Below are 23,804 nucleotides of genomic sequence, written 5' to 3'. Positions count from 1 at the left end.
ATCTATGTCCAGAAAAAATTTTTTTTCAACTTAATTTCACTGCCAGAATATGAAACTGGGTTAGCATCACGATAAAGCCCTTTAATACAAAGGGGATTGGTGAGGCCTGCTGATTAACCATCTGAGGGAGGAAGAGAGAAAAGTAAATTATGCTGCTTGGGTACAAGATAACACAGAGCAACAAGCAAGCTCTGAAGAAGAAACTGTTTTGTTTTGTTTTGTTTTGTTTTCTTTTTAAAAAAGGACATCCACAGAAGAGTAAAGTGGGAACTGAAGAGGGAAAAAGACAACTGGAAATGGAAAAACTGAACCTCAAAGGCAGAGAATGGTGATGTCAACGTGAAGAAGAGCAGAAATAACAAAGACCAGAAGGTACAGCTGAAGCAACAACCTGTGGTCAAGGTCACTTCAAAGTCTCTAAAGATTTAAGTTGGGAAGGGGCTTCCTATTTTTTATGACCAAGTATAAGAAAGCAAGCTTCTGACAGTGAAGGTTTCCAGAAATGAAACTAGATATACTTTAGAGAGCCATCCAAAAAAGGAGCGAGCTAATTATGATGCATTTAAAGTTAATGTGCTTTGATTGATCTTCAAAAGTTTCTACATTACGGTGGAAATAAAATCACACAGGAAGAACAAGGCCATTCAAAGGAAAAGGAGGCCGGCTGTGATCTGGGAGCAGAGGGAAGCCTTTGGGGTCCCTGGCTGCCCCAGCGTGGGAGAACACTGAGCAGTGAGCAGCCCAGGCAGCCTGAAACAACAGTCCGAGGTGCCATATGTACAATGTCTCCCAGACAGAGCCAACTCTCTAGTCTGCTGCAGTTCAAAGAAGTAGGCCCGGGGGTAGAACTGTTGATCAGTTGTCTTTGTGAGCAACAATTACAGGGTAATCATAAGAAATCTGTCGGGTGAAATATAGGACCTTACTAGATAAATGTAAACTCAGCATGTGGGCCTGGATCTATCAGGAAGCGTGGACAAGGGTGAGGGTGTCCATGAAGGTGGTGATATGTCCCTTATTCCAGAATCATTAATGATGGAGCGACACAGAATGCAGTGATTCATTAGAAGAAATATAAGGCAGGAGAAAGAGGACAAGGTCCCCAAAAGGAAGAAAAGTAAACCCTAGAAATTACTTAAATATGTCCAGCAATAGGGACATCATAAAATAACCCTCCAACCATCCAATGTAATGCCATGCAACAGTAAGAAAGACGGGTGAGCTAGATCCATCTAGAATATTCTCCAAGATGTGAGATGTATAGTGTGCTATCACTTGGATTAAAAAAAATAGTGAGGTACACACACAAATATATTCCTTTTATGCAGAGAATATATCTGAAGGGAAGCAAAAGAAACTGGCACTCATCGTGGCCTTGGGTTTGGGGGACACGGGAAACAGAGCGGTCAGGATGGGATACGCGCTTCTCTTCCACTGAGCATTCCCTGTGCCTGGCGCACAGGAGGTGCCTGCAAATATCTGTTGGAGGAACTCAGGGACAATGAAGTTTCCCTTTTGAATCTGTTTTTAAAATGGGTACCTTTGGGTATAAGTCACAGTGGGTAAGTGTGTATCTACATAAATGTGTGTGTCTAGATTCCACATGGTATGTCTTCTGTTTTCCTTGCCTGTTTAAGGACAAGAATTGCTAACAATGAGGGAAGTAATCTAATCATCTGACAGGCCGTGCATAACCACCCCCCAAAGTTAAACACTGAGAAGTATGAGAGCTCATTACTTCCCAAGGACAATGGGAGTCCTGAGAATTGTTCCCGCAAACAGTGGGCTCTTTAGGATAAAACGAGGCAATTTGCAATAAAGGTCAGTTATGCTAGAATAACTACAGGTTTTTGTTGTTGTTGTTGTTGTTGTTTTAAAGTAGTTTGAACAATAGGAGTTGTTAGAGAAGCTGAAAATGCTGTTAGCTTTTTAAAACTCTAAAACACGAGGACAGCGTGACTGCAGGAAGTCTTTCTTGGCAATGCAGCTGCAACAGTGGTTTGCTCCACAAGCATTTACAAGGCCTCCCCAGATGGCGTGATCTGAAAACCCTCCCCGTCACCTACTGAATTATAGATCTCAAAGAACTGTGCACTAAATAACGAGAAGTAGAAATTTCCAGTGACATTCATAATTTCTGGAAATCCTGCAAAATTTCCCATAACACAGTTAAAGAGACTCACAGGACTCACAGGCACTAAACATGGACTTTTATTAACTGAAAACATAAAAGGCTCACTCAGTAAAATTAATTTTGTGCAATTATACAACGTGAAACTGAATATTAGGATTTTAAATATGGGCTGTTTTTACTACATTAAGCATATTAAAAATAACTATTTGCAAAAGTGACATTTACAGTTGGTGAAAAATTGACGGAACTATGGATTAAAGGAAAACATGGAGGTATGGAGTCCTTACTGTGGGCTGGGATCTGTGCTCGATCTTTTCACTGAGCCCTCACACAAACATTGCACGTAACTTATTGTCCCCTTTTCACGGACCAAGAAAAATGAAATTTGAGGAAGTTAAGCAATTGCCAAAGTCCAAACCACGCAGATCTGTCCCATTCTGATTTGAAGCTATGAACTTCCTCTCCTTCGTTCTCCCCTCAAAGGGGCTACATTATAAACAAAGTTGTCCTATTTAACTACAAGATATAATGTTGTCTCTGAATTTTAAAAAGAGGAAAAAAGGGGAAACTTGAAATAGGAATGACTTGTCATATTCCAAAACTTCTATTTACCATTAAATGAGACTTTCTGAAAGCTCACTCACTAGAGAGAATTCATGAAAAATAGTCATTAAAGTTTAAAGCAGATTTTTTAAAGTTGACTTTGCCCTTACTATCCATAGGAATCTGAGAAGTCCAATAATGTTACCAGACCTACTTGTTTGGAGAAGGTACAATGTGTGTCCTCCTCCTCCAACACCACCAAAGGACTGGTCCGACATGTGTCGGCTGCAGGCAGAGACAGCAGAGGGAGGAATGAGGGCCTGATGGTGCTAAGTGCCAGCATGGAAGCCAGCTTGATCACAGTCTCACAAGCACAAGAGACTAAGAGACAAGCACAAGGGTGGGCGATTCTGTCAATGACTGCAACGATCAATTCACTCCCTCATGTCCCCTGGCAGAACCAAAGCCTGCTCTGTGACTTCTGAGTGAAGTAGGTCCTGCTCGTCCCTTTGTTGGTTTGGGCACAGTTCCATGACCCCATCTGTTTGCGACCCCTCTGGCCTTCTGCTGAACATGGAGTAGTGAATGGGCAGAGGGAGGAGAGTCCCCGCTCTTGAAACAGGCTCCCTGACCTAGGCTCAGAACACAAGTTGCCAAAGTCTTAGCCACAAAAGAGCCAAAACTTTCAGATGTTGTTTAGGTTTTAATTTTCTTAAACTGTAAAACCCTATTTTTAATTTTATTTGCTGGCATCCCTGTTCTTCCTCTCACTTGGCTTTTAAATGATAAATTCCAGTTGGGGTTCAAACTGTTTCCCAAGATGGTCTCTGGTTAAAACACATTTGGTTAAACCCTGGATAAGTAGGAGATAAAAGAAACAGCTCATAACACAAAGGAGCTCAACTTCATTTTCTTTGAAAAACCTATAAACACACTGAGCCATTGCCTACCCTGTTTCCAAGGCACCACCCAGCCTCTGCAGCAACAGAGTCAACAAGAAATTCCTTCAGCACTAACTACAGAGTGCACTGTAAAATGTGCTGGCAACAGGCACACTGTTGTTTTGTGTCTAAGGACTCAGGATGCCAAATATAATTTCTAGTCCACTTATGTGGAGCACTAAGACCTCCTAAAGTCAGTACATCTAGGACCCAGATTTCAGGCAATCTGATACCATACAAATAGGCACTTCCCCAATCGGTTATCTTGTATCCAGAGTCCAGTTTTGTCCATTCTGCTCACACGCTTCCCTCCCTGCTCAACGCCTTCTCCTTCCCTCCTGTAATGACACCCACAAGTGACAGCCAGGTACACTCCCTGCAGCAAGGGACTGTGAGAGCCATCCTGCCAGAGAGTGAATTCATTCCCTTGATTAGCAAGAAAGGCAATGCTTGCTGAGCACCAGTTTCTTCACTTCCTAGTATTTATCAACACTTTACATACACTATGTCATTTAATTGTCACAAAAACCTGAGTTAGAAATTTCCATTAAGGGGTGCCTGGGTGGTGCAGTTGGTTAAGCGTCCAACTCTTGATTTTAGCTCAGGTCCTGACCTCATGGGTCCATATCAGGCTCTATGCTCAGCACGAATTTGCCTGGATATTCTCTCCCTCTGCCCTTTCCCCAACTTGTGCATGTGCCTCCCCATCGCTCTCAAATAAATTAATTAAAAATCTTAAAAAAATAGAGAGAGCAAGAGCGATTATTGCGAAGTACTTTTTATAGATCAAGACTTTGAAGATGGTTCAGTACCGGTGCTGGGACTCAAAACCCAGGCCTGGCGGACATGCTGACTGAGCTTACGGAGCACAGTGATGGCCTCTATCATGGTCACCAGTGAAAACATGGAGCTTGGGGTTCAGAAAGGTGTGGTTTCAGCTCTTGGCTTTATCTCATGGCTTGGGAAAGTCACTCTCTGAGCTTAACTGTCCTATTTACAAAATGGGCATAAGAGTATCTTGCTGCTAAGGTCACGGTCAGGATTAAATGAAAAAAGTACCCATGAAGGGGCCAGGATAGTGCCTATGACAGTTAGATGCTCAGCAGACATTAACCTTTCGCTTTCTCTTGACAAGAAGTCTATGAGGTTCCCAACAGTTATTTTTGGTGAGAAAAAAAAAAAACAAACACAAATCTTGAATGCTAATCATATGGAAATAGTACTGAATCCTTAAACTGATTTTTTCTTTTTTGAAAAGTAAATAAATATGGAAAGAGGGAAGGAATGGCTATTATTTGTGAATAATGGTCCCAATAAAACTGTAAAGCATTTTTTCCTTCACACCTCTCTCCAGCCACCTCTTAGGGCAACTCCACCGTCCCCACATCTCAGCTATCCTATCAACCCCTCTTCCTCCCTGCCCCCAAGTTTCCCATGCCTGTTGACAAAGTGCTAATCAGAGGAACCATTATAGTGAAAAGGAGTTAACATATGTGCATTTTAAAGAGTTGTTTACTGGGACACTCTTCCCTGATTTGTTTATATTGAGTATAGAGGCTAATTACTGTTCTCAGCCCTGGCCAGAAGAAAGTCACTCCCCTTAGTAGACTGGGAGTGGGGGTGAGTCCAGGTCTCAGTGGCCCTGGAAGGGAAGGAGCCTAGAGCAGAACTAGGGATGCTGGCCACAGCTCTGCAGGACCTAAAAGCAAAGAGCCATGGTGATTTTGCCATTTAGGAGGGAAAATATCCTCTCACAGAGGACAGGGACAGGTCCACCATAATTTGAAACCATTTTCTTATAGATTTCAGTGTTTTGGGTGAGGAAGTCATTAAGAAGAAAATTTAAGATAGCTTAAAAAAAGATACAAGGAAAAGGTGGGTGCAGAAAGAGGAGCCCATAAAATTAAATAAATTAGACATGTAAATATATCAGGAAGCAAGAGGAAATAAGCATTCTTTATGAAAGAATTTGAAATCCCATTACCTAAAATGTCAATGGCAATAAAAGGAAAACTAATATGACAGGGTTTGTTAAGTTTAAGTAACTAATTATTCTTTTTGGACCACATATTTCATGTCCCAAATGAAAATATAAAAAGCTTTATCATTTAAAATACATTTTAATAATCCTCCATTTCAATGAATTTTTCCTTCATTTTAATTATCAGTCCTTTTATCAGTCCTTATTTCTGGGAGGAATTCTGGATTTCAAGTGCTTCTGATGAAAAGCAGTTGAGAACTAAGAAATCTTTTAATTTTAATACAGTTAAAAAGATAAAGTTATTAATCTTTTTGGCCAAAAAATTATAACATGCACAAGACTGTATTAATTATTACAAAACAGTCAATTTTGTATCTTTACCCAAATCTAAGAATGACTGAGTAGGATGAAAACAACAGTTTATGATCTATGGGGGACACAAAGAAGACAAATAGAAACTCGAGAAATGCTTTATTAATTCCATTCTCCATTTCTCATTGTTACTGTTAATATTAACTAGAATTATTAAGACTCAGTTCGGTCACACAGCTGAAATTCAGAACAGTTTGAAACTGAATGTGATCCAGGTAAAAACATCACATCACTTCATTTGATGTCCTTCCCCTCCTAGCAAATACTGTGCACACCATCTTTCCAGGAGATTCCGACATTTTCTGAGTCAGTGGTTTTTCAACACAATGGGTGGGCAGGGAAACATCTCCCTCCCGCAGACGAACTTTCGTAAGCCACAGGGATGTCTCAGGGCAAGAACTCTTCGATCAGCAAATTAAAAATGGGCCCCTTTTTAATCATATTTTAATATCAGTTGGAATGGTTAGGAATCTGGGATGAGTAACAAGATGGCAGTTAGTGAAGAAAACCTTTTCCTTAGTGGGATAAACAGAAAGATAAGGTTTCAACATGAGAATGTACAGTCAGTTGGAACAATTAAACCGGGACACATGCAGAAGGCTCTTGCCTTTGGTCAAAGTACCATTTTTACGAACCCAAAGTGGCAAAGATCACAGTATGGTTAAAAGCAAGGGACTGGAAACACAAAGACAGTTTTATACTGTGATTTCAAGAGTAGATTTACTTTATAGAATGGGTAAATTTTAAGAAGCATCCAAACGGCATTTTTAAAAATGAAGTAATTGTTCCACTGCTTTATCGTACGGTTTTACAGATGTTTTGTTTTCACTTCTGATTTATCTTCAACTCACAGTGATTTGCTGCAAGTTTTTCTCTACCTCAGCTTTTATGTCAAATAGTTCATGATTTGTAAGTGCAAAGGCACAGGACTGTGTATCCCTTTGTCATGGGATACACAGATATTCCCTAAACTTGTGCTTGGTAAAGTCTTGACTGAATTATTTCTTAGTCAAGACACACCTTGATTAATATAGAGAGATCACCTAGAATACAGACACACTGGAAAAAAAAAAAAAGAAAGACAATGAAGCAGCAGACGCTCGCTGGTACTGAGGTAACTGCATGAGCGGTGGTTACCTTTGTGAAATGGACCAGACTGGTTGTGTAGGAGTTAATCAGCAGATACTGATTCTGAGGTGCAGCTGAGGTAATCAGATGCCAACCTGAGTCACCATAGAGAGAGAAATCATTAGAGCCGGAAAGCTGTGGGACCACTCTGTTACCCTTTCCTTGATTCTGCCCGGCTTCTTCTCTATCAACACCTTTACTGTAATTTGGATGGCAATGATAAAGTCTGGTTGAAGGAATATGTTCTCATCTACATGAGAAACGCGTCAGAGTTAACCCTCCATCTTCCCTGAAGAGATGCAGTGATTATGCAGTCCACCTGCGTTCCCTTTTTCTCAAGGCTCTGCTCAGTGATACGTGTGTGTACTGAGGTACATGACCCCTGGTTCTGGAGCTGACCTAATGGCTGACCATCCGTGGACACTGCTAGCATATGCTGGGTTCACCCCATTGCTATCTTCCTACGGCACCTACCCTACCTGGTCCCACGCTGTGCTCTCCACTCCCACTGCTTGCTGCCTGGCGCTGAGGAATCCAACCTCTGTGAACAACGGACAACATTACAAATTTAAAGTTCCCAGTGTCGAACAGCAGACCTGTTCCACAATCTTTTATCTCTAGGAGACTCCCTTCAGTTCTTCACAGGGGTTAGTTCAGGTTTCTCTCATTGCTTTTCTGAGGCACTCTCTCTCTCCTCCGCCTTTATGCCCATCTCACTCTCTCTCTCTTGCCAATGATTTCTGGCATTGACTCTGCAATGGACAAAATGTTTGTGTTCCCCCCAAATTCATATATTGAAATCCTAATGCCCCAGCATAATGGTATTTAAAGGTGGGGCCACTAGGAGATCATTAGACCATGAGGGTAGAACCCTTATGAATAGGATTAACGTCTTCATAAAAGAGACCCCACAGAATACAATGAAAATATAGCAGTTTGAAACCCAGAAGAGGGCTCTGAAGGGGAGAATACAGGACACCAAATATGCTACTTTGGCATGAAGATTATTTTGAGCTAAAGGCAACCAGATATAGAAGACTCGAAAAACTTTTACCTCTTCCCAACTACCTGAAAGAATTTTGCTAGGGAGCCTGGCTCAGAGAGAGGGGTATTACCAGAGACACGTTTTATCTGAATTTCCCATCTCTATGACAGGACAAACATCTAATTACCAAACATCTGCTCTTCTTATCATCTTATGAATTATCCTCCTCTTCTTTAGAGCCCCAGGCCCTTATCCCATTCCTTAGCTCAGGATGACCTATAAAAATCAATTCCCCAACTTGTCTTTGGGTCACACTGTCTTTGTGGGGCTTGCATTCAGACAAAATTGAATTTGTTTTTCTCCTGTCCTGTGTTAATTTTATGATTAGGTTAGCCAAAGAACAACAACAACAAAAAAGGGTAGAGGAGAAATTTTTCCTCCCCAACAGCTATCTCCAGAATCTGACCATGTTGGTACCCTGATCTTGTACTTTCAACCTCCAGAATTATGAGAAATAAATTTCTGTTGTTTATAGCCACGTATTCCACCGTGGAATACGTGGCTATAAACAGCCTGGATTGACTAAGACCTCATGGACAAAAGAGAAGTCATCAAGTAGAAAATCACTTACTGTTCCTTATTTCTATTTCTTAATTCTTATATGTAATTAAACAACACAAATAAATTTCCTATTATGGGGTGAGGGGAAAGGAGGCAGAAGCACTGTTACTCTAAATGTACAATTCCATCTACCTCAAGTCCTAAGACTTGAGGTAGTAAATGTAAATGTAAAAAAAATTGCATTTTAGAATAAGGAAATGGGAGTATTTCCAACCCTGTTCTGTACCTCATGCTTTTCTCTAGGCCCCTCCTGGTGTTTCAGGGATCCTCTACCATCAGTGAGCTCCCAGCCTTCCCTGACCATCCTGTCTAAAAGTACCTGCTTAGCCCCATGTGATCACCTGCTGTTTCTTTCTCTGCTCTTACTGTCCTTCATTATAATGATACTATATTATCTGTTTCCTCCTGTTGGAATACAAGCTCTAAGCAAGAGGAGCTTATTTTATTCACTGCCAAGACCTCAGTCTCCAGATCAGTATCTGATACACAGCCATCACACAGTATGTTATTCTCTAAATGAGTGAACTATTAACTCTCAACTATATTGTCTTGCTTTCTCCTTTGCTTTTGCTGAACACAAAAATATAAAGTGCGAGACACCAATTAGGAGTGTATTTGGGATCTATCTCCTCCTCAGGCTACTGTCCTATCTCCTTTCTGTTCTTCATGAGAAAATTAAATAGTAGTTAGTGTATATGGTCCCTGTCTCTACTCACCAGCTTCTATTCATTCCTCAATCCCCTATACCTTAAATTCCATTGTGTAATCCTAAAATGCCCTTCTGTCAGGAGTCAGATTTTGTGCTTAATTTATTATATCTCATTTAATCCTCCACCAACTCTTACTATTAACATCTCCAGACTACAGATAGGGAAATAGAGTATTTCTTGAAAGGGCACAAGGCTGGTAAGTGAGAGTAAAATTTGAACCCAGGTCTGTCTGGCACTAAAGCTGTTCTCCCTTATATTCCAACACACTGAACTTATTACTAAATTGTTTCACAACTTATCTATTTACATGTCAGTCTCCTCTGGTGGCTGGTGAGTGCCATGTAATAGGAAGCCATAGCATCATTGCTGGAGAGAGAGTTAATACACAGAGTGATCCCCTTCAGTGTCCTGGGCCATTCTTGCCTGGGTGGCCTTCTTTTACAGAGCTTCTAGTGAGCAAATCAAGTTCACACCAAAATGTCATTTTTAAAAAGCAACAATTACACAATAAATTTAATGGCACTTCCAAATACTGATGTATTTTTTTATGCTGTGAATGAAGAAAAAAATTATTACAAAGGTGTTTTATAATTTTAGAGATAATATAGGTTTTGTAATCCTATACCACCTGCTTTTGAAATGAAGTCACTGAAGAACACTAGGACTGAACAAAAAAGTCTAAAAATGCTGAAAGAACTTCTGGATTCCTCATGTGGCAAGTCCTGCCTCTTTAATAAACTTGATCAAACATTAGGGCTTCAGTGCTATGGCCTATGGTTTGGATCTGGGGGATTTCCTTTTTTGGTGGTTGCAGGGGAGAGGGAGTTCCTCAGGGAAAAGCAAACAAATTACATCACATATTAAAAGGAGGGCAGGGGTCTAGCTTTGGTTTTTCCTTTTGCTACTGGAATGGGTCTGAGCAAGATAATAATCCTTATTGGACTTTAGTTGCCTCCTTTAACAAGAGAGGATTACAGTGGATCATCACGTCTCAAAGTGTGGTCTACCAACCCTGGGAAGAGTCCCAACACTGTCTTCTCATACTAATAACAAGATGCCGTTTGCCTTTCCCAGTGCGTTGATCTCTGCATCTGTTGCACTAATGGGACAAAAGGGAGAACTGGGTAAAACTGCTCTGACACCTTAGCCTGAATTCAGGCAGTGACAGCAAACTGTCCACACAGCCATATTCTGTACCAACACACTCTCTCAGTACAGTAACACAGAGGCAGCACAAATTTTTAGTTTTATAAAAACCATGCCTTTTAAAAACGCTGTGTGATGGAATGGTTCATACTCATAGAACTTCCTGCTGCACACCGAAGGATGACTTGAGGCCAAGCACTTGAGCCACGTAGTTGCAAAGCTGAACTAGTGGCTTTTGTCACGGAATGCCACTTCTACCTGACACTACAGCTGACAGACACATATTGAAAGAGCATGGTCAAATTTAGGTACTTGGCAGACATTATCTCAAAAGTGAATGAACAGAGCTTGTCACTACAAGAAAAAACATCTGATGATAACCGTTGCCAGTGATAAAACTCATTCTTAAAAGCGGCAGAATTTTGGAAAACATGACTCCATCACTGGGAGCTTGAAGTTTCCCAATACTCAGTGATTTTTGAAATGAGACTGGCAGTTACATTAACAAATCTTTCAAATACTGAGTAAAATGTTACATAGAAGATCTGCAAACTCAATGAACTTCCCCCCCAAAAAACCAATACCTGATGTTACATGTATGGTTAAAAGACTCACTCAAGAGTAAGACCAAAAAGTAGAAGAAGAGAAGTACCTTGACGTGGTTTCAAATTTCTCATCACAACTAAACTTTAAGAAGTGACCTGACTTATTTGAAGTCAGTTACAGTTATAGGACATATTTTAGTGTTGTATCAAAGAAGAAGAGGCACAATTACCTGAAAAGGCTATTAATATATTCCCTCTGTTTCCAGCTACTGGAAAGCTGGATTTCCTACAAACACCTCAACATAAATGACATATCACAACATACTGTATGTAAGACCAAATGTGTGACTCTGCCATTTTTAATGAAGCCAGACTTGTAAAACATATTTGCAAAGAACAAAAGTCAATGCCAGTCTTCTGATTAAATGTTTCGATTACATAAAACAGGTTACTTATATTAAGCTGTAATGAGCTTCTTATTCTTATTTTAAAATGAACTCACAAATATATATATATATATATTTTCAGCTTATAATCTCAAATATGATAAATACCAATAGATACAATGGATATACACAAATGTTCTTTAAAGTCCTCAAATTTTTAGGAGTATAAAGGGGTCCTGAAACTAAAAAGTTTGAGAACTGCAAACTTAGATAAAATCTAATGTCCCAGCTCTTCTGAGAGTCTATGATTTTTTTTTTTTGGGTTTGTGAATGAGAAAAGAAAATCTGGAAATGTCTTGCTATTGGTTGATAAGTTTCTATTTCTTTCACTGTGGTGTCCTGTGAGAATATAATATGGCAGATCCATAGGACAGGGTTTTGAAAATAAAGCATCTTTAAAGGTAATTTATCCTAATAAAAATATCAACTATAATTAAGACTTCAGTAGTTGGAAATGTTAGAATGAAGATTAAGTAATGAAATGCTTGACAAAAATCTTACAAGGGTGTAATGCTTCAGAAATTTATTTTACTTAGTGTGAATTTATATTCAAGGAATAGCTCATAAATTACATTTAAACTAACGATGTTTGTACTTTCCCCCAGTTTAAAGAAATGCCATCACAAGGTTCTCTTGGTAGTATAAAATCTTTTAAAACATAAAGCACTGTTTTTAAAGAACTTGTAACAAAATGCATTCCCAATCATTTTAAACTATTTTATCAAACAAAACTAGTACGTTTTTGTTTCTAGTATAAGTTGCATGTTGGAATTTCTGTAAGGATTTTAATAATTTTGGTGCCAATTACTTTACAGATAGGACAGTATGTTTATCCATTAAAGCACTGTAAGACTTATGTATTTCTGTTCTTATTAGTATTAGACTTTTACAAACATGAAATGCCTAGCCTACCTTTCTGGCTTGCAAAGCATCCATAATACCTCTGTCAAACTTCTTTGCTTTTATCTCGGCTCAACTCATCATACCAACCATCTGCATAAATAAAGATGTAAGCATCTGCTATATGGCAAATGGTCTCAGGGGCAGATGTTTCCATCCTTGTGTTCATGTCACTGGGGCTAGATACATTATTTGAACAGATGTACACAATCTGAAAGTGTTGTGTCCCTCAGTGAAATGTCTCCAACTGCTTTCTATCAAAGAACATAAATGCTATTTGCACCTGCATTTATGTTAATAATATAAAGGCAGCGGGGGTTCTGACAAAGTGGAATGTGGTGCTATGAAATATATTTGCATGGTTAATTGGAGCTTCTGAGAGACTCTGCTGCCAAATGGCCGCAATGACATTGATACATGCCCAAGCGGACTATCTGATTAGTAGCCTGTTTTTTAAGCAGGGAAATACGGCTATTTCAAACAACAAACTCATAATCTGAATTTACTAATAAGAATATTCTAAAGCCTAGCATGGTAGCTCAAAATAGGAAAATAACTTCCAATATAAGTTCTACCTGATAAGCTGCAGGCCACCCAGGTCATTTCCATTTTGTTCTATAAGGAAATTTCTATAGGTATTTGTGTGTTTTCCATTTGTAATGCTCTCAACAGCATAACATACCAATAGTCTATAGTGGTATTTTGCAGAGGTTATTACACTGGAAAGTTCCAATTTCCAACATTAAGTAAGTTAACCAAAACCAGCTTGAAAATGTCAATTTGTAGATGGTCTATGACATAAAATGGTACCAAAAGTCCAAGAACAGCATTTATACCACTAGTTAAGATCAAAATGTTTCCATATGAATGTCACATATTTAAAAACTTAATATGTTGGTAATACATAGGGAATGATTCCCCACCCCCCAATAATGAGGTGACAAAGCCATGTTAACCACTAAACACAAAGCATCAGATTATAGTGGTTCTCCTTGCTACTGTGCATTAAATGTGAGGGCTGAAGAGCTAAAGAATTTGCATTAATTGTATTCAAAGCTTTACTGAGCTAAAGACTTGTGGTCTCTTTCAAATAATATATTTATTACTTTATTTTTATTTTTTTAAAGATTTTATTTGAGAGAGAGAATGCATGACAGCACAAGTGGTGGGAAGGGACAGAGGGAGAGGGAGAAACAGACTTCCCACTGAGCCAGCAGCCCAACTCGGGGCCCGATCCCAGGACCCTGAGATCAGGATCTGACCTGAAGCCAGACACTTAACAGACTGAGCCACACAGGTGCCTTATATTTATTATGAAATTATGAAATTGACATTGATGATATCAGTTATCAGTGTGTTGATAACATCAAAGTGTTCCCTGAATTTTATTTATTGTTTTTTTTTAAAGATTTTATTTATTTATTTGACAGAGATCACAAGTAGGCAGAGAGGCAGGAAGAGAGAGAGGGGGAAGCAGGCTCCCCACCGAGCAGAGAGCCTGATATGGGACTTGATCCCAGGACCCTGAGATCATGACCTGAGCCGAAGGCAGAGGCTTTAACCCACTGAGCCACCCAGGCGTCCCAGTTCCCAAAGTTTTAATATGCTATACTCATAAATACCAAAAATCAACTTTGCACAAAATTCTTGTATTTGAGCTAAATGTTACCCAAAGTAACTTATTTAACTTATTTGGCACATTATTCTGAGATTTACATTGCATTTTAAAAGAATTTATAAGGTAAATTATAGTTGATCCTCATTATTTTCAGATTCTAGAGGTACAAATTTCGCCTGCTTGCTAAAATTTCTTTACAGTCCCCAAATCCATACTGGTGATGCCTGCGTGGTCATCTGTGAACACGTACAAGCGAAACACGCGAGTCACGCCACACACACATTCTCAGCCGTGGCTGATGCTCTCTGCCTTCTTGCAGCTCTTCTATTACAAACAAGTGTCATTTTTGTGCTCTATTTAGTGTCACCTTTTTCTTATTTTTTTCCCTTTTTGGTTGGTGATTTCACTGTCAAGCACAGGGCTGCTATGCTGTCCAGTGTTCCTAAGTGTGAGAAAACACGGATGTGCTTTGTAGAAAAAAGACATGTGTTAGATAAGCTTTGTTTAAGGCATGGGCGATCATGCTGTGTCTGTGAGCTCAGGGTTAAGGACTCCACAGAAAGCTAGGTTCTGTACTGATAGTTGATGAAAATATTGTGCTGTGACCAGAGCCTCAGAGGAACCTAATGGTGTGGGGCAGCAGTTCAGTATTAGCTACGACCTTATAGCGCCGGGCTCTCATGAATGAGAGCATCAACTGTATCTTATCTCATCTGGCTGGTCCAGAGCAAGAATTACTGTTCCCAGTTGAGAGATGAAGGGAAAGGCTCACTGATTTGGCCAAGATCAAAGAGCCTGAAAAGAAGGGTGGAGGGGTCAAGAGAGCTCAGCTCGTCAGCTCTTAGTTAGGTATTCTTTCCCCAGACTGAGGGAGCAGGAAGAGAGGGGGAAGGAAGGAGAGGGGAGAGGAGAAGAGAAGATAGGCCTGGAACTTAACAAGCGGCTTCAATACCATGATGTAAAGAGTCAAACTGTAGTTAGATAAGACAATAAACCATTTTTAGGTTAAGTCCTCACAGAAAGTAAAATATTCTCATAGGCAGTACAGCTTTACTGAAACTGAGCCGAAATTGTAGAGCTTCATTTGGATTTCCTTTTTCCTTCTGTGCTCCTTCCTCACGGCCTCTCCAAAGGCAGTACGTATTTGTTAAGTGAACACGCAGACTTGGGAACTCCATCTTGGTGTTTTGTCAAGAAGCACAGATTAAAATGTTTTCACAGCATCTAAGTCTAAGAATTTTTTTGAAGTTTGAGTTTAAAGCATTTTCAACAAAATTTAATGTATATATGAGAAGCCACTACATGCCAAAGTGCTTGAAAGCCTGCCAGAGAAAAAAAAAATGCATCAAGAAGTTTATGAAGAACCTGATTCTAGGAGCTTAGAAGAACATTTTGCTTAACTTTAAAAAAAAAAAAAATTCACTACTTTCCCCAACTGTTCCCTTAGTTCTAATATGCTATACTCACAAATACTAAAATGTTTATGTTGAATGTAAGTATATATATATTTTAAGTCTACATTTTTAAGCCATACCATAATTATTTTAAAAGTATTTTATTAAATCAGAAAATCCATGTTTTTTGTTTTTTGTATTTTTTTTTTTTAGATCTAAATCTGAATTCACATGATACATGGTAATGGCCATGACTGCAGTGTTAAACACTGTACAGGTTTCGGAAATGAGTCGGGGTTGACTGCATATTTAGCTAACTGCTGTAGTTCGAAAGGGGGTCATTAAGACCCTCTTGCCTCTTCCCTCTGTTGTGTCCTCACTCCCACTTATTATTAGTCTCATTGACTAAAAATAGCACTCACAATTGGAAAACTACCTTTGAACAATGCAAATGTTATGACAGAGCTGAGAAGAATGTTGGAAGATCTGCATAAGAAGACCCTTCTACCTGCAGCACATTTGCCTCGTTAATGGCAAAACTGAATTGTGAAGTTGGCAAAAGATGAATTTCGAACGACTCCAGTAAAACAGACCCTCCCTGGGCTTAAATGAAGATTCTTTCCTATCCATTGAACAGTAGGACTTGTTTCAACCAACTACCTGGAGACAATTCATCCTGTCTTCTCTGAGGAGCAAACTTCAATCCTTCATTGGCATCACCACAGTGAACTTTCTGGCACATGGAAAGCATAAACTGTCCTGTCAAAGAACCATGGGGCAGAGCTGCTCATTTGTATGTTCCTTACCTGGCAAGTAAAAAATTCATGTGCATTTTCAATCACTGTGGTGGTTTTGTCTTCCTTCAACAAATTTAAAGTAGATGTTACAACAACTGTAGTCGGCTTTATTCCATTGTTTTCATACCTTTTTTTTTTTTTTTCCAAAACATGGTCTATTACTTGCTACAATTTGCTATTTTCCAACACGAAATATCCACCCTTATAGTTCTATTATCTTACCATTTGAAAATATCAAGCAAAAAACTAGAAAGTTATGGGAAAACCATAAATCCTATCTCCAAATCCCAAATGCATGAGAAGACAGAATATTGTAATGAAGTAAGTCTAATGAACTTCTGGAGATTCGATACGTAATACTTTCACACAAAAAGGAATAATGATGACACTAAATTATACTGGAAAGCTTTTAATATACTACAGATTATCATTAGAGTGATACTATGATATTAAATCCCCTTATCCAAAATTAGAAAACATTTAAATAGAAGGCACTAGAATTTCTAATTAGTTTCCTCCAGTTCTTTCTCAGCATTAAGCCCATATCCCTTGACCCCTAAAGTCCACTTCTTAGTGTTCTACACACGGATTAATGTCCTGAACAAATGTCATCTCCTCTGGTGTGTTTCCCCCCCAAAACATCAGCCTCAAAACTTCTGGCCTAACCAATGATCCCTTCATCCAGGTTCACAAAGGATGTCATACTTTCAATACAGCATTTGCCATGAGTTTAGTTAATTACATACATGTCTGCTCTTCTAATAGGATTTTGTGTTTTGTAAAAGCACAAAGATCCCTCAGATCTTTGGATCTGACTGGTTAACTATTATACTGGTGATCATTAAATCTGCTTCCACCATGGAAATTTTGTTAGGAGACACTATGTGACACATTGGATTTTCTTAAACTCCACAACTCTGCTAGTAATATCTTAACCTGAATTTCATATATTAATATGTATAATATATGTTCATGTGTGTTTATAAGTCTGAAATGTTTAAGTACCATAATTTTAGATAGCCATCAATGATGTGTTAAATAAATTACTCAGCATTTAATTAACAAATGACATGTGCTTAGCACATGTCTCTTGTCACATAACTGATTACATTTGATGACAGAAACATAAATTCATATGGCTGATCAAAGAAGAAAAAGGGGAATGATCTAAAAATAGAACTAGAAATGCTCTTTATAGATTTACCCTGTGACACAGGGAACACATAGTGAGTTTTGGATTTTGATAGCTCTGCGTTCAAGTTTTAGCTGTCACTTCCTTGATTGGTGATCTTGGTAAAAGTAACCAATCTCTCTGAACCTGTCAAAGATTATACCTAATTTATGGTGAGGATTAAAGAAAACAAAGTTGTGGGCAGAGTGACTACCATACTGGAGGCACTTGATCAATTGAGCTCTTTTATTTTTTTTCTTTTTCTCTTTAAATTCTGGGCTTGGGGTTCAAGCATCTCTGGTCCCAGAAAAGACTGACAAAGTATTTACGAGTGCTACTGAACTCCTTGCTAGGCTTGAAGGTATCTTATTTTTTGGCTAGGGCCATGGAGGTAACTAAGCTCATGCAGCTCAAGAAGTAGACACACACACAAAAAACCAGAATAAGGCCTGATGAGAAACAAAGGAGGCAGGAGGCATGAGAGGTGACATGAATGACTCTCCCATATTAGATGGAAACCAAGCAGCTCATTGCTTCATTACACAGATTTACCACCTTTTAGAGATGGAGAAGAATATCTAATAATCCTGGCTTTACTAATGGGGAAACCGAGGCTTTGTAAAGCAAAATAAGTTGTCTGAAGTTCCACAGCTAGTTGGCAGTAGATGTGGGAAAGGAGGCCAGTTTTCCGGACATTCAGTCCTGTGCTCTTCCTTCTAAGCAGTCACACCACTAGCCCAGATAAACAAGGTGATACCAGCTAGGACACTAAGTTTCCAACTCCTTGATCAGCTACGTACTACTACAGATATCTTCCAAAGGATATACACCAGAAAACACTCACAGGAAATGCACACTTTCTGTTTCTAGTTAGGGTTCTCTCCTTTCTCTCACACCCCATGCCCTTTCTTGCCCTTGTGCTCAGGACTGGATCTCATGTGAGTCTTAAGGACACTTAATCTTCCTTTGGTCAAATGTCTGGACCAGAAGTAAGCCTGAGGTCCGCTCTGTATTTACTTCCCTTGGGTCCCCATGGATCATGCTTGGCGTTTTAAGGTACCTGGTACCTGAAGGTACCTGAAGCAGGAGGCAGCCATGTTCATCTCATTGCATCAACCTCCTCAGATGGAGAGAGCCCAGATATCAATAAAGACCATTAAAAGGATAGCCACTATCATCTTACAGTGCCTTGTACACAAGTAGGAATACGCTGGGTGATTCATGTGCATATCTCCTTTCATCTCCATGTGACCATAGGGTAGTACTTACTATGTTCATTTTACTGATTTATAGAGGAGAAATTGGAGTCAAGTGACGTACCTAAGGTGTGCAATGCAGTGGGAGAACTGAATGTCAGACCTGAACTCTATGCTCTTAACAGTTATGATGCTTCCTTTTGGTAGAAAGATCAGAGTGTTTGCTACGGTTAAGGGTTCTTTATAGCGAATTCCCTCATTCATTAAAAGTTATGTCTTCCTTGTAGGAAGCCCAAATTCACATTATTAAAGACATTATTTTTCTCACATACATATCAAAACTTCTCTTCTGTGTAGAAGAGAACATGTAGGGGCAGGTGAAAGACTTGAATTCTTCCTAAAGGTTAAAGTTTGCCCTTGACAGTGACGGAAATTTAATTACTCTTTATTCAGAAAAAACTCTATCTCCACCTATAAACTGCTTTTCTGAAACCTCCAAGAGTTCCCTTTTAAAAAAGCCATGACTTTCTTTACAAATCACGTGGGGCTGGATCTGAATAAAGTAATTCCGGTTTCTTTCTAAATGACTATGAGAAGAAACAAGTCAAAGAAATGTATTAGTGAATATCCCCTCTCTCTACATGTGTGTTGTACGTGTGCATGTGTGTAAGAATATATATATACACATATATAGTCTTCTCATTAAAACACGTCATTCTGTTTCACCAAAATCAATACCTGATAATTGCTGTTGACTTCAATGGGTGCCAACTAACTGCGAACTCATGGCGTGGGTTCTGTGAGCTTTGTGTGGGGATGAGATGGTCCTGCTCTCGGGGAGTTCTCAGTCAAACATACATGTCCTTCATACACTTCAATAATTTACCAAAGGAAATCAACTTTCTGATATAATTAGAATTTTGTTCTCAGTTCCAGGAAATAAATTACCTCTGGTTGGGGGACAGTGGCACTGAATGTGTCAATTTCCACTATTTATAACACACGCATTACCACTTTCCTCAGCACAGTTTATCTTACCTTGATCTTTTGGTGGTGCTGAGAGAGAATTCTGCATTATGATATGCTGGACGTGAATAGCAACTTTCCTAGAAAGAACCAAGCACAAATAATAATTAGAAACCAATTCACATGCCTTGTTAATACATACAAACAATGTACATAATAGCTCTTTAAAAACTCTTCCTAGTTTTAATGATCTGAGTAATAAGAAATGGACTGCACTATTAAGAAACTCCTGTTTTTATTTCCTTCTCATTTGCACACAGAAAGGGATGCCCGGAGGGTACTGGTGTAGGCCTGGAGGCGGAAGCAATGACACTGCGAGAGAGGAACTGTACCTGCATCTCTGTCTACCGTAGCAAAAAAAAAAAAAGTAGGCAAAATTAAGATTCCCTAAAAATGCCTGCCAGATTATTATGTTTCATATACTCTATTTAAGAAGAAATAACTCAAATGTTTAGCAATATAGGTAAAGCTAGCATAATTGCACTAATTGCAGTGTACTCATTGGATGAAATACAATTCAGTCATTAAGATACAATTATAAAGATTATGTAGGAAGATGGAAAATGTACGGAATGAACATGGTAAATGACATACACCCTAGGATTACAACTATATAAAAAATAAAGGGATAGCAAAATGCAGGACAGGAAATAGGTTAAGATGGGGACTGGCCATGTGTCTGTTGAGGCACTTCAGGGCTTTCTGCCTCCAAATTAGCTATTTTCTGAATTGTCTACAATATAATGTATATTCAAAACATCTGAATATAAAAATAAGGCAGTCAAAGACATTGAAAAAAATATAGGTAAATATTTTATAAGCTGTCAAACACAGAAGTGTTTCAAGCATGATACCAAAGACAGAAGCCATTAAGGTAAAGATGGATGAATTCTTCTATTTAAAATTTTAAGTGTTTTAAAATAGAAAATTAGCCAAAGTTAAGAGGCTTGACTTCTATGACAGCCAAGACTGAGTAACAGAGGCCAGATTTATCCTCCTGCCTGAAAAAACCCAAAATACAGACAAAATATGTGAAACAGTATTTCAAAAAATTGGACATCAGATCATAAGAGACTGTTCTCCTGGGGGAGAGGAAACAAATGAGAAGAGCCATATGATAACGTTGTAGGAAAGGAGAAACTTGGTGGAGATTCCCAGAGTAATGGAGAAAAGAGAGCTGTGGAAAGAGAAAGAAAGAGCAAAGAAGAGGGTCTCTATCAGGTATTCACACATGTAATAGATCAGTACATGCAAATAAACTACCTGAGGTCAGGGGAAGATCCAAGCTGCTCTACACTCACAGAAACACAGGGATATCACCCCTTCCTACCAGCCAGACTGAAGAAACTCCTAATTCACAGGACGTTGAATAGAGGATAAAGAAGGTCTTGCCTTAGCAGAGGAAATAATCAAGCCCCACAACAAGCATTTCTCTGGTTTCATGTAACAAATTGTAAAGCGAGACTGAAAAGGAACAAACTATTTCCAAGTGCCTTATCTGTACATTTAGAACAGACCTACAAAAACATCCATCACCCAACAACATAAACTTCATATCTGACATAGAATTAAAAATTATCAAGCATATAAAGAAGCAGGAAAACATGAGCCATAATGCAGAAAACAATCAAAACTGACCCTGAACTGACATTCATTAGAATAAGCAGTCAAGAACATTAAGTTCTAACTGTAATTAAGTGAGGACTGTATTTCATATGTTCAAAAAGTTAAATACAGACAGGAAAGATATAAAAAAGACCCACATAAAATTTCCGGAGATGAAAACTCTAACATATAAAAAGAAAATACACTGGATGGGGTTAACAGCATATTATCCATGTCAAAAGAAAATGTTAGCAAACTTGAAAACAGTAATTATAGATTTTTCAAAATGAAACTCAGGGAGAAGAGAGTAAAAAAGAAAAGAAAAAGAAAGAAAGAGAAGAAAGGAAGAAATGATTAGTGAGGGCTATAGGACAATTCAAAGCAACAGCCCAATATATATTTGGAGAGAAGAAAAATGGAAGGACAAAAAAATCATTTTAGAAATAATGGGCAGAAATGTTTCCAAACTTGAGTAGAACTATATAAACACACAGACCCAAAAAGCTCAAAACTACCCGAAGCATTAAAAAAAACAGTGAAAACTATACCAAAGCATATCATGACCAAATTGCTCAAAACTGCTAAAAATAAAATTTTTTTAAAGGCATTCCAAAGATACATTACATACAGAGGATTTCCTGTTGGAAACAATGCAAGTGAGAAGATAGTGGAGCCACATCTTTTAAAATACTGAAAAAAAAAATACCCTGTAATGTAGAATTCTATGTTCACAGACAGCATCTTTAAAAAATAAAGGAGAAATGAAGATATTTTATAAATATATAAGCTGAAAAATAGATTACAAGTTCACTCACACTATAAAAATGTGAACAATGTCTTTTAGGCAGAAGGAATGTTAGATTAGAATATGGATCTATAAATAGGAAGGAAAAATAATAGAAAGTGGAACTGTACAGTAAACATACAAGGCTTTTTTTCCCTTAATAGTTGAATCTCCTAAAAATATAACTATTTGAATAAAAAGAATTAAGGATGCAATGTGGGGTTTATAACATATGTAAAATGATATATGATAACAATCAGACAAAAGTTGAGAAGGGAGAAACGTAAGTATACAATTGTAAAGTTCTTTTATTATCAGTGAATTGGTATAATATGACTGCATGGTACATTTTGCAAAGTTGAACATGTATATTATACATCTCAAGACAACAACTAAAATCACATACAAAAAAGAATTTCAGCTAAAAACCAAGAATTAAAAAAATGGAATCACAAAAATACTGTTTTTCAAGGGAATAGAAGAGAATAAAATAGATGGGATATCAAGATGACTAAAACCTAATCATATCAATAATCGCATTAATTATAAGTGATATAAATACCTCAATGAAAGATAAAGTTTGGATAAAAATGCAAGACCCAACTATATGTTGCCTATAAGAAAGGCACTTTAAATATGGAGATACAAATAGGTTATAAGTAAAAGAATGGAAAAAGATATATCATGTTAGCACTAGATAAAAGAAAGTTAAGTGGTTATATTAGTATCAGAAAAAGTAGATTATATAGTAATGAATATTACCAGGCATAAAGAAGGTCATTTCATAATTATAAAAAGTCAACTCATCAAAAAGATGTACTAAGCCCAAATGTTTATGTTCCAAATAATTGAGCTTCAAAATACACAAAGCAAGAACTAATAGAACTGTAAGGAAAAGTAGAAAATAATTCATAATCAATACTCAGTAAGAGATAGAAAATCACTAAAGATATTAGAGGTCAACTTGACCCAACATTTATAAAACATTCCACCCAATACCACAGAATACACATGGTTTTCAAGTGCACATGAAATATTTATCAAGACAGACCATATCTGGGGTCATAAACAAAGTCTCTATACACTAAAGAGGATTCAAGTCATATAATGTGTGTTCTCTGACCACAGTGGAATTAAAAAAAACACAAATATTTCCTGGGAAATCTTCAAATATTTGTTAATTAAATCACACACTAACCTATGGATTCAAAGAAGAAATCAAAATGAAAATAATAAAGTTTTTGAACTGAATGAAATGCAAAAACAACATATCAAAAAACAGTACACAGAAATTTAGAGTACTAAACATCTCTTTTAGTAAAGAAAGTAGGCCTCAAGTCAATGACTTGACTTGACTTCTACCTTAAAACCCAGAAAAAGCAAACTTAACCCAAATCAAGTGGAAGAAAAGAAATAAGAGACTGGAGTAAATAAATGAAAGGAACAACAGAAAAATAAGTAAAAATAAATTAAATCAAAAGCAAACTCTTCAAGAATATCAATAAATATGATAAACCTATAGCTTAATTAATCAAAAGAAAGAAAACACAAATGACCAGTATCAGGAATGGGAGAGGTGACCTCATTATAGATACTACTGCTATTAAAAAGATAACAGGGATCATTACAAACAACATTTTGGCAATAAATTTGATAATTTAAACTAAATGAACAATTCTCCTGAAAGACAAATTACCAAAGCTCATTCAAGAAGTTACCTTATATTTTAAAAGAAACTGAATTTCTAGTTAAAAATCTTCC

At 37.9% G+C, this 23,804-nt stretch overlaps 1 protein-coding gene across 11 annotated transcripts in view; it reads right to left on the bottom strand.

Moving 5' to 3' along the window:
* Positions 1-23,804, bottom strand: part of ZNF438 (zinc finger protein 438) — a 178,762-nt gene that overhangs the window by 7,407 nt on the left and 147,551 nt on the right. For 10 of the 11 annotated variants that reach the window (XM_032349365.1, XM_032349363.1, XM_032349368.1 and 7 more), the window contains one exon: positions 19,667-19,734. In XM_032349365.1, the coding sequence (XP_032205256.1) occupies positions 19,667-19,703 (37 nt within the window). In that variant the 5' untranslated portion in view covers positions 19,704-19,734. Of the gene's footprint in view, positions 1-19,666; positions 19,735-21,965; positions 21,995-23,804 lie in introns of those variants that run through there. The other variant, XM_032349371.1, reaches the window with a different exon arrangement.

This window comes from Mustela erminea, chromosome 6 (genome assembly GCF_009829155.1).
Source record: "Mustela erminea isolate mMusErm1 chromosome 6, mMusErm1.Pri, whole genome shotgun sequence".
Classification (NCBI taxonomy): domain Eukaryota; kingdom Metazoa; phylum Chordata; class Mammalia; order Carnivora; family Mustelidae; genus Mustela; species Mustela erminea.
The sequence above is the reverse complement of the archived record's forward strand: the minus strand, read 5'-3'. Positions and strand labels throughout refer to the sequence as shown.